General features: G+C 36.3%; 1 protein-coding gene across 1 annotated transcript; it reads right to left on the reverse strand.

The window, feature by feature from the left end:
* Positions 1–10,510: 10,510 nt before the first annotated feature.
* Positions 10,511–12,969, reverse strand: LOC150039567 (alpha-2-macroglobulin-like). The gene is made up of 4 exons (XM_090327748.1): positions 12,765–12,969; positions 12,574–12,626; positions 11,428–11,448; positions 10,511–10,723 (listed from the first exon to the last, which is right to left on the reverse strand). The coding sequence occupies exons 1-4, from the start codon at positions 12,940–12,942 to the stop codon at positions 10,511–10,513; spliced, it is 465 nt and encodes a 154-aa protein (XP_090183874.1). The 5' UTR covers positions 12,943–12,969.
* Positions 12,970–13,871: the final 902 nt, after the last annotated feature.

Here is a 13,871-nt window from a genome sequence, read left to right on the forward strand (position 1 = left end):
ATCTATCATCCATCCATCGTCTATCATCTATAAATCTTCTATGATCTATACATCATCTATCATCTATCACATCATCTATCATCTACATATCATCTATCATCTATCCATCCCCTATCATCCATCATATCATCTATCATCTACACATCATCTATCATGTACACATCATCTATCATCTATCCATCATCTATCACCTATCCATGATCTATCATCTATCCATCATCTATCATCTATCCATCATCTGTCATCTATCCATCATCTATCATCTACACATCATCTATCATCTACACATCATCTATCATCTATCCATCATCTAACATCTATCCATCATCTATCATCTACACATCATCATCTATCATCTATCCATCATCTATCATCTATCCATCATCTATCATCTATCCATCATCTATCATCTACACATCATCTGTCATCTATCACATCATCTATCATCTATCCATCATCTATCATCTATCCATCATCTATCATCTATCCATCATCTATCATCTATACATCATCGATCATCTATACATCATCGATCATCTATACATCATCATCTATCATCTATACATCATCTATCATCTATCCATCATCCATCATCTATCCATCATCTATCATCTATCATATATACCTCATCTATCATCTACACATCATCTATCATCTATCACATCATCTATCATCTATACATCATCTATCATCTATCCAACATCTATCATCTATCCATCATCTATCATCTACACATCATCTATCATCTATCATCTATCCATCATCTATCATCTATGCATCATCTGTCATCTATCCATCATCTATCATCTATACATTATCATTTATCATCTATACATCATCATCTTTCATCTACACATCATCTATCATCTATCACATCATCTATCATCTCTACATCATCTATCATCTATCCATCATCTATCATCTATCCATGATCTATCATCTATCCATGATCTATCATCTATCCATCATCTATCATCTATGCATCATCTATCATCTATCCATCATCCATCATCTATACATTATCATTTATCATCTATACATCATCATCTTTCATCTACACATCATCTATCATCTATCCATCATGTATCATCTATCCATCATCTGTCATCTATCCATCATCTATCATCTATCCATCATCGATCATCTATACATCATTGATCATGCATACATCATCATCTATCATCTATACATCATCTATCATCTATCCATCATCCATCATCTATCCATCATCTATCATCTATCATATATACATCATCTATCATCTACACATCATCTATCATCTATCACATCATCTATCATCTATACATCATCTATCATCTATCCACCATCTATCATCTATCCATCATCTATCATCTACACATCATCGATCATCTATCCATCATCTATCATCTATCCATCATCTATCATCTATGCATCATCTATCATCTATCCATCATCTATCATCTATACATTATCATTTATCATCTATATATCATCATCTATCATCTACACATCATCTATCATCTATCACATCATCTATCATCTAGCCATCATCTATCATCTATACATCATCATCTAACATCTATCCATCATCTATCATCTACACATCATCTATCATCTATCCATCATCTATCACCTATATATCATCTATCATCTATCCATCATCTATCATCTATACATCATCTATGATCTATACATCATCTATCATCTATCACATCATCTATCATCTACACATCATCTATCATCTATCCATCATCTATCATCTATCATATCATCTATCATCTACACATCATCTATCATTTATCCATCATCTATCATCTATCCATCATCGATCATGTATACATCATATATCATCTATCCATCATCTATCATCTGTACATCATCTATCATCTATCACATCATCTATCATCTACACGTCATCTATCTTGTATACATCATCTATCATCCATCCATCATCTATCATCTATCAATGATCTATCATCTATCCATCATCTATCATCTATCCATCATCTATCATCTATACATCATCATCTATCCTCTACACATCATCTATCATCTATCACATCACCTATCATCTATACATCATCTATCATCTATCCATCTATCATCTATCCATAATCTATCATCTACACATCATCTATCATCTATCCATCATCTATCATCTATCCATCATCTATCATCTATGTATCATCTATCATCTATCCATCATCCATCACCTGTCATCAATACATCATCTTTCATGTACACTTCATCTATCATCTATCACGTCATCTATCAACTATCCATCATCTATCATCTATCCACCATCTATCATCTATACATCATCTATGATCTATACATCATCTATCATCTATCACATCATCTATCATCTACACATCATCTATCATCTATCCATCATCTATCATCTATCATATCATCTATCATCTACACATCATCTATCATTTATCCATCATCTATCATCTATCCATCATCGATCATGTATACATCATATATCATCTATACATCATCTATCATCTGTACATCATCTATCATCTATCACATCATCTATCATCTATCTATCATCTACACATCATCTATCATGTATACATCATCTATCATCCATCCATCATCTATCATCTATCAATGATCTATCATCTATGCATCATCTATCATCTATCCATCATCTATCATCTATATATCATCGATCATCTATCCATCATCTATCATCTACACATCATCTATCATCTATACATCGTCTATCATCTATGCATAATCTATCATCTATCCATCATCTATCGTCTATCCATCATCTATCATCTATCCATCATCCATCATCTATCCATCATCTATCATCTACACATCATCTATCATCTATCCATCATCTATCATCTATCCATCATATATCATCTATCAATCATCTATCATCTACACATCATCATCTATCATCTATCCATATACTATCATCTATCCATCATCTATCATCTATCCATCATCCATCATCTATCTATCATCTATCATCTATACATCATCTATCATCTACACATCATCTATCATCTATCACATCATCTATCATCTATACATCATCTATCATCTATCCAACATCTATCATCTATCCATCATCTATCATCTACACATCATCTATCATCTATCATCTATCCATCATCTATCATCTATCCATCGTCTATCATCTATGCATCATCTATCATCTATCCATCATCTATCATCTATACATTATCATTTATCATCTATACATCATCATGTATCATCTACACATCATCTATCATCTATACATCATCTATCACCTATCCATCATCTATCATCTATCCATCATCTATCATCTACACATCATCTATCATCTATCATCTATCCATCATGTATCATCTATCCATCATCTATCATCTATGCATCATCTATCATCTAGCCATCATCTATCATCTATACATCATCATCTATCATCTATACATCATCATCTATCATCTATGCATCATCTGTCATCTATCCATCATGTATCATCTACACATCATCTATCATCTACACATCATCTATCATCTATGCATCATCTATCATCTATCCATCATCTATCATCTACACATCATCTATCATCTACCCATTATCTATCACCTATATATCATCTATCATCTATCCATCATCTATCATCTATCCATCATCTATCATCTATGCATCATCTGTCATCTATCCATCATTTATCATCTATACATTATCATTTATCATCTATACATCATCATCTATCATCTACACATCATCTATCATCTATCACATCATCTATCATCTATCCATCGTCTATCATTTATCCATCATCTATCATCTATCCATGATCTATCATCTACACATCATCTATCATCTATCATCTATCCATCATCTATCATCTATCCATCATCTATCATCTATGCATCATCTATCATCTAGCCATCATCTATCATCTATACATCATCATCTATCATCTATACATCATCATCTATCATCTATGCATCATCTATCATCTATCCATCATCTATCATCTACACATCATCTATCATCTACACATCATCTATCATCTACACATCATCTATCATCTATACATCATCTATCATCTATCCATCATCTATCATCTACACATCATCTATCATCTATCCATCATCTATCACCTATATATCATCTATCATCTATCCGTCATCTATCATCTATCCATCATCTATCATCCATCCGTCATCTGTCATCTATACATCATCATCTATCATCTATGCATCATCTATCATCTATACATCATGTATCATCTACACATCATCTATCATCTATCCATCATCTATCATCTATACATCATCATCTATCATGTATCCCACATCTATCATCTATACATCATCATCTATCGTATATACATCATCATCTATCATCTATCCATCATCTATCATGTATCCATCATCTATCATCTACACATCATCATCTATCATCTATCCATCATCTATCATCTATCCATCATCTATCATCTACACATCATCTATCATCTATCATCTAGCCATCATCTATCATCTATACATCATCATCTATCATCTATAAATCATCATCTATCATCTATGCATCATCTATCATCTATCCATCATCTATCATCTACACATCATCTATCATCTACACATCATCTATCATCTACACATCATCTATCATCTATCCATCATCTATCATCTATCCATCATCTATCATCTACACATCATCTATCATCTATCCATCATCTATCACCTATATATCATCTATCATCTATCCATCATCTATCATCTATCCATCATCTATCATCCATCCGTCATCTGTCATCTATACATCATCATCTATCATCTATGCATCATCTATCATCTATACATCATGTATCATCTACACATCATCTATCATGTATCCATCATCTATCATCTATACATCATCATCTATCATCTATCCATCATCTATCATCTATACATCATCGATCATCTATCCATCATCTATCATCCATAGATCATCATCTATCATCTATACATCATCTATCATCTATCACATCATCTATCATCTATCCATCATGTATCATCTACACATCATCTATCATCTATCCATCATCTATCATCTATACATCATCATCTATCATCTATCCATCATCTATTATCTATACATCATCTATGATCTATACATCATCTATCATCTATCACATCATCTATCATCTACACATCATCTATCATCTATCCATCATCTATCATCTATCATATCATCTATCATCTACACATCATCTATCATTTATCCATCATCTATCATCTATCCATCATCGATTATGTATACATCATATATCATCTATCCATCATCTATCATCTGTACATCATTTATCATCTATCACATCATCTATCATCTACACATCATCTATCATGTATACATCATCTATCATCTATCCATCATCTATCATCTATCAATGATCTATCATCTATCCATCATCTATCATCTATCCATCATCTATCATCTATATATCATCGATCATCAATCCATCATTTATCATGTACACATCATCTATCATCTATACATCGTCTATCATCTATGCATAATCTATCATCTATCTATCATCTATCATCTATCCATCATCTATCATCTATCCATCATCCATCATCTATCCATCATCTATCATCTACACATCATCTATCATCTATCCATCATCTATCATCTATACATCATCATCCATCATCTAATCATCATCTATTATCTATACATCATCTATGATCTATACATCATCTATCATCTATCACATCATCTATCATCTACACATCATCTATCATCTATCCATCATCTATCATCTATCATATCATCTATCATCTACACATCATCTATCATTTATCCATCATCTATCATCTATCCATCATCGATCATGTATACATCATATATCATCTATCCATCATCTATCATCTGTACATCATTTATCATCTATCACATCATCTATCATCTACACATAATCTATCATGTATACATCATCTATCATCTATCCATCATCTATCATCTATCAATGATCTATCATCTATCCATCATCTATCATCTATCCATCATCTATCATCTATATATCATCGATCATCAATCCATCATTTATCATGTACACATCATCTATCATCTATACATCGTCTATCATCTATGCATAATCTATCATCTATCTATCATCTATCATCTATCCATCATCTATCATCTATCCATCATCCATCATCTATCCATCATCTATCATCTACACATCATCTATCATCTATCCATCATCTATCATCTATCCATCATATATCATCTATCAATCATCTATCATCTACACATCATCATCTATCATCTATCCATATACTATCATCTATCCATCATCTATCATCTATCCATCATCCATCATCTATCTATCATCTATCATCTATAATCTATACATCATCTATCATCTACACATCATCTATCATGTATCACATCATCTATCATCTATACATCATCTATCATCTATCCAACATCTATCATATATCCATCATCTATCATCTACACATCATCTATCATCTATCATCTATCCATCATCTATCATCTATCCATCATCTATCATCTATGCATCATCTATCATCTATCCATCATCTATCATCTATACATTATCATTTATCATCTATACATCATCATGTATCATCTACACATCATCTATCATCTATCACATCATCTATCATCTATACATCATCTATCACCTATCCATCATCTATCATCTATCCATCATCTATCATCTACACATCATCTATCATCTATCATCTATCCATCATGTATCATCTATCCATCATCTATCATCTATGCATCATCTATCATCTAGCCATCATCTATCATCTATACATCATCATCTATCATCTATACATCATCATCTATCATCTGTGCATCATCTATCATCTATCCATCATGTATCATCTACACATCATCTATCATCTACACATCATCTATCATCTATCCATCATCTATCATCTACACATCATCTATCATCTATCCATTATCTATCACCTATATATCATCTATCATCTATCCATCATCTATCATCTATCCATCATCTATCATCTATGCATCATCTGTCATCTATCCATCATTTATCATCTATACATTATCATTTATCATCTATACATCATCATCTATCATCTACACATCATCTATCATCTATCACATCATCTATCATCTATCCATCGTCTATCATCTATCCATCATCTATCATCTATCCATCATCTATCATCTACACATCATCTATCATCTATCATCTATCCATCATCTATCATCTATCCATCATCTATCATCTATGCATCATCTATCATCTAGCCATCATCTATCATCTATACATCATCATCTATCATCTATACATCATCATCTATCATCTACACATCATCTATCATCTATCCATCTTCTATCATCTATCCATCATCTATCATCTACACATCATCTATCATCTATCCATCATCTATCACCTATATATCATCTATCATCTATCCGTCATCTATCATCTATCCATCATCTATCATCCATCCGTCATCTGACATCTATACATCATCATCTATCATCTATGCATCATCTATCATCTATACATCATGTATCATCTACACATCATCTATCATCTATCCATCATCTATCATCTATACATCATCATCTATCATCTATCCCACATCTATCATCTATACATCATCGATCATCTATCCATCATCTATCATCTATACATCATCATCTATCGTATATACATCATCATCTATCATCTATCCATCATCTATCATGTATCCATCATCTATCATCTACACATCATCATCTATCATCTATCCATCATCTATCATCTATCCATCATCTATCATCTACACATCATCTATCATCTATCATCTATCCATCATCTATCATCTATCCATCATCTATCATCTATGCATCATCTATCATCTAGCCATCATCTATCATCTATACATCATCATCTATCATCTATACATCATCATCTATCATCTATAAATCATCATCTATCTTCTATGCATCATCTATCATCTATCCATCATCTATCATCTACACATCATCTATCATCTACACATCCTCTATCATCTATCCATCATCTATCATCTATACATCATCATCTATCATCTATCCATCATCTATCATCTACACATCATCTATCATCTATCATCTATCCATCATCTATCATCTATCCATCATCTATCATCTATGCATCATCTATCATCTAGCCATCATCTATCATCTATACATCATCATCTATCATCTATACATCATCATCTATCATCTATAAATCATCATCTATCATCTATGCATCATCTATCATCTATCCATCATCTATCATCTACACATCATCTATCATCTACACATCATCTATCATCTACACATCATCTATCATCTATCCAACATCTATCATCTATCCATCATCTATCATCTACACATCATCTATCATCTATCCATCATCTATCACCTATATATCATCTATCATCTATCCATCATCTATCATCCATCCGTCATCTGTCATCTATACATCATCATCTATCATCTATGCATCATCTATCATCTATACATCCTGTATCATCTACACATCATCTATCATCTATCCATCATCTATCATCTATACATCATCATCTATCATCTATCCATCATCTATCATCTATAAATCATCGATCATCTATCCATCATCTATCATCTATAGATCATCATCTATCATCTATACATCATCTATCATCTATCACATCATCTATCATCTATCCATCATGTATCATCTACACATCATCTATCATCTATCCATCATCTATCATCTATACATCATCATCTATCATCTATCCATCATCTATCATCTATCCATCATCTATCATGTATCCATCATCTATCATCTACACATCATCTATCATCTACACATCATCATCTATCATCTATCACATCATCTATCATCTATCCATCATCTATCATCTACACATCATCTATCATCTACACATCATCTATCATCTACACATCATCATCTATCATCTATGCGTCATCTATCATCTATCCATCATCTATCATCTACACATCATCCATCACCTATACATCATCATCTATCATCTATCCATCATCTATCATCTATCCATCATCTATCATCTATACATCATCATCTATCATTATCCATTATCTATCATCTATCCATCATCTATCATCTATCCATCATCTATCATCTATCACATCATCTATCATCTACACATCATCTATCATCTATCCATCATCTATCATCTATACATCATCATCAATCATCTATCCATCATCTATCATCTATACATCATCGATCATCTATCCATCATCTATCCTCTATACATCATCATCTATCATCTATACATCATCTATCATCTATCACATCATCTATCATCTACACATCATCTATCATCTATCCATCATCTATCATCTATACATCATCATCTATCATCTATCCATCATCTATCATCTATACATCATCGATCATCTATCCATCATCTATCCTCTATACATCATCATCTATCATCTATACATCATCATCTATCATCTATCCATCATCTCTCATGTATCCATCATCTATCATCTACACATCATCATCTATCATCTATACATCATCTATCATCTATCACATCATCTATCATCTATCCATCATCTATCATCTACACATCATCTATCATCTACACATCATCTATCATCTACACATCATCATCTATCATCTATACGTCATCTATCATCTATCCATCATCTATCATCTACACATCATCCATCACCTATACATCATCATCTATCATCTATCCATCATCTATCATCTATCCATCATCTATCATCTATACATCATCATCTATCATCTATCCATTATCTATCATCTATCCATCATCTATCATCTATACATCATCTATCATCTATCACATCATCTATCATCTACACATCATCTATCATCTATACATCATCTATCACCTATTATTGATCTAATGCCTTCTCGATTCTCTATTTATTCTGTGTAGACACGTGTGGAGTCTGCTCCAGGGGTTCACTGCTTGCCCAGCTTGCATGAAGCCCTGGGTTCCATTCCGGAGAGAAGGTGGGGCGGGGCCGTGGGCGGGGCCTGGAAGAGGGCGGGGCGAGGGTGTGGGCGGAGCGAGGGCGGGGCCGGGGATGAGGGGGTGGCGGGAGAGGGCGGGGCCGGCGAGAGGAGGAGGAGAAGGAAGAGGAGGAGGAAAAGATCGAAGGAGGAGGGGGAGGAGGAGGAGGAAGAGGGGAGGAGGAGGAGGAAGAGGCGAAGAGGAGGAGGAGGAGGAAGAGGAGGAGGAAAAGATAGGAGGAGGAAAATATAGGAGGAGGAGGGGGAGGTGGAGGAGGAAGAGGTCAGTCCTGACCTCTGGCCCTCCGAGGGGCCATGGGTGGCCACAGCTCCACATTCTGCTTTTCTGGTGGGTGGTGATAGATAAGACCCCTCCCCCTCTGACTTTCCTCCCCAGGCTGGCTTTGAACCCCCATCCTCAGATCTCAGCCTCCTGAGTAGCTGCGATGACAGACCTGAGCTCTAATGGCCCGGCTAGGAGGGTGCATTGAGTTGCAGCATTGGCTGCCACCAGCCAGGAGTGGCTTAGGTGTAATGGAAAGGACCCCATGCTGCCCAGGGATCCCTACCGAATTCCTCCACGCTGAACAGGTGCTTGGCCGTGGCCCCGGACTCCATCTGCACGACCATGCTGTAGCTGCCCTGGGGAGGCTCTGAGGACAGCGGGAAGGACAGCTGCCGGAGGCCTGTGTCCAGCTGGAGACCCTGCCACTGCGCCACCCTGTTCCCTTTGGGGTCCTACAGAGCAAAGAGGCATCGGAGATCAAAGGACCCGGCTGTAGATGAACTAGAATCAAGGGACCCACAGGTGAGTTAATGACAGCAGGGACATGGATTACAATATCCATGAAGACCTGGCTGTAGAGGGATTAGGACACAGAAAGGGACGGACGGATGACTCCAGATGAAGGAGCCCAGCTGGACAGGACAATCAATCAAGGGTAGGGGTCTGTGAGTCAATTAATTACAATCGATAAAATGCACCTAGAGTCTAGGATTCAATGAATGACAATAGTTAAAAGGCCAGTTAATGACAAAGAGACCCAGGCTGTAAATGAGTTGCAATAGGTAAAGGGTCATGGAGACAGGTAAATGAATTACAATAAATAAAGGGACTTAGCATCTAGGGCTAAATTAAATTACAATAAATAGCTAAAGGGATTTAGAATCAAGGGCTAGATGAATCACAATAGATAAAGGGACCCAGCTGTAAATGAATTACAACAGGAAAAGGGACGTAGACAGGGGTAAAATCATTATATTAGAGACTTAGAGCTCATTAATCCAGTAATTACAATAGATAAAGAGTCCGATTAATCACAGTAGAGAAAGGAAATCTAAGATCAATTAGTTGCAATAGAGAAAGGGAGCTGGACTCTACGGATGAATTGATTTGAATAAATTAGGGGACCTGGGGTCCACGGATACATGAATTTCCTTACCCGAATGTACAATAGTTGAATCTGAAAGAGTAAAAGAAAAAGAAAGAATGCATCTCATGAGCATTTTCAAACCTGGCATATATCTGTACATGTCCAAGATATACACACATATTATATATATGATAGACATATATCACATATAGAGATATATATTATAAAACAAATCCTGTATACCCATAACATATATTCCATACACACGTATCACATACATATATCATGTATATTGCATATATATTACTTTTTGCACATATACATCACACACATATACCTTATATATATCGTCAGTCCTGGGGCTTAAGTTCTGGGCCTGGGCACTGCCCTTGAGCTCTTTTACTCAAGGTTGGTGCTCTCCCACTTAAACCACAGCACCATTTCTGGTTTTCTGGTGGTTCCTTGGAGATAAGAGTCTCATGAATTTTAGTGCCCAGTCTGGCTTTGAACCGTGATCCTTAGATCTCAGCCTCGTGAGTGGCTGGGATGACAGACGTGAGCCACCAGCACATGGCTTATAGATTATATATCAAAGGTCTATTCACAAGTCTATTATCTAGTTTGATGTTTGCATTGTACTAAAACCATGCACCTGCTCTTGAAAGTGAACCTTGAGGAGCAAAAGCTCATCTTCCTTCAAAGTAAAGATTGCACAGAAAATAAAAACCTTTAAAGCTCTAAGAAATGATTTAAACTTATGTCCTTGGATAGTTTTCTGTGTCTAATATTGAATTTATTTTCCCATCTGGAAACTGAGAAGGAAGTCAGTTGCATGACAGCTGACAATACCAGATGTTTCAGACCAAGACAGAATTCCAAATTTCCTTCTCTTCTGGCCTGGAATAATAATTCCACCCTGTCTTCCTCCCTCCATCCCTCTCCCTCCTCCTCCTCCTCCTCCTCCTCCTCCTTTTTTTTTCAGTCTGTTTCTCCGATCATGTTTCATACCAACTTTGTCCTGGTTCTTCTCAGACCATGATTCTCCCAGTAGCTGGGATTACATGTATGAGTCACTGATCTCCATTCTTCTCATCCCCAGTCCTGCCTTTAATACCTCATATATATATATATATATATATATATATATATATATATATATTTCCAGCAATCGTAGACCAAGGAACATGATTTTTAGGTGGCTAGCAGGAATCTTACCATCTCATCCAGGGGGCGAAAGTTTTCATTCATTGAGACCACACGAAATTTCACTGAAACAAAAATACGTTGCATGAGGACGTGGACAAGGCGGTGACACAAGCCACGCAGGGGACAGTTTTCAGGGACCCAGTCCAGAGGGGATCAGAATTCTGGAGGCTTCTGTTCGCATGCTGTTTGTCCTGACTTACCTGTCTGCCCTGGTTTGTAGATGGGTTTGTCTGTCTGGATGAAGACGAGGTTCTTCTTGTTTTCCACCATGACTGTGCTTCGTTTCTTGAATTCTTGAGTTTCTCCCCTCACTTGCACAGTAAGGAACATGGCCTCATTTAATTCCGTCGGTGGAATCTGAAATACAGAAAAAGACATTGAAAAAAATAACCCATGCCATCTTCCTGCCCCGTTTGGAGATTTGTTCAGAACGTAAAGGTTTGTGGGCCTTGAACTCAGGGCCTGGGCGCTGTCCCTGAGCTTTTTCTCAAGGCTGGCACTCTACCACTTTGAGCCACAGTGCCACTTCCAGTCTTCTGGTGGTTCACTGGAGATGAGAATCTCATGGATTTTCCTAGGCTGGCTTTGAACTGCCGTCCTCTGATCTCAGGCTCCTGGGTGGCTGAGAGCCACCACGCCTGACCTCTTCGATATTTTCAATAGCCCATAAATTAATAAGAAAATAAATAAATTAATAAGAAAATAAATAAATTAATAATAAGAAAAAAGGCCTCTTCTTCTGTGGAAATGGACAATATGGCTGTTTTAATTTAACCAGACCACGAGTGGTTTTCCCAGCCTGACATCTGAGGATCATGGTTCCAACACGGCCTGGGGCAAGAAAACCAGAAATGGTGTTGTGGTTCAAGCAGTAGAGCGCCACCCCTGAACCAGAAGAACCTCAGGGCCTTGAGTTCGAGCCCCAGGATGGATCAAAAAATAATTATAGTTAATTGTTCTACGTAGATTCCTTTGGGGAAGTTGCGTTTGTTTTCTTAACCAGCTTCTCCAATCCTTCTCTGCACAAGCTGAGGTCTTCAAGGAAAGAAGCCAGTTTGTGGAATGTAGCCCCGGCCATACCATGAAGGAGATACAGTGGAACGCATCTTTTTCGGCCTGCAGGTCTATGATGCTGAGGCTCTTATTCTGCAGGATGGAGTGCAGGGAAGCCGTCAGGGTCACGGTCTCGTTCAGGTTCCTCAGAAGCACGCAGCCCTTCTCCCTGCCCGAATGGAGCAGGGAAGGCACCAGAACCACATGCTGCCTGCGTGGATGAGAATCCCCCAAGAGGAGGGGGAGGGCAGTGA

Source organism: Megascapheus bottae, unplaced genomic scaffold (genome assembly GCF_031878675.1).
Source record: "Megascapheus bottae isolate mThoBot1 unplaced genomic scaffold, mThoBot2.hap1 HAP1_SCAFFOLD_133, whole genome shotgun sequence".
Lineage (NCBI taxonomy): Eukaryota > Metazoa > Chordata > Mammalia > Rodentia > Geomyidae > Megascapheus > Megascapheus bottae.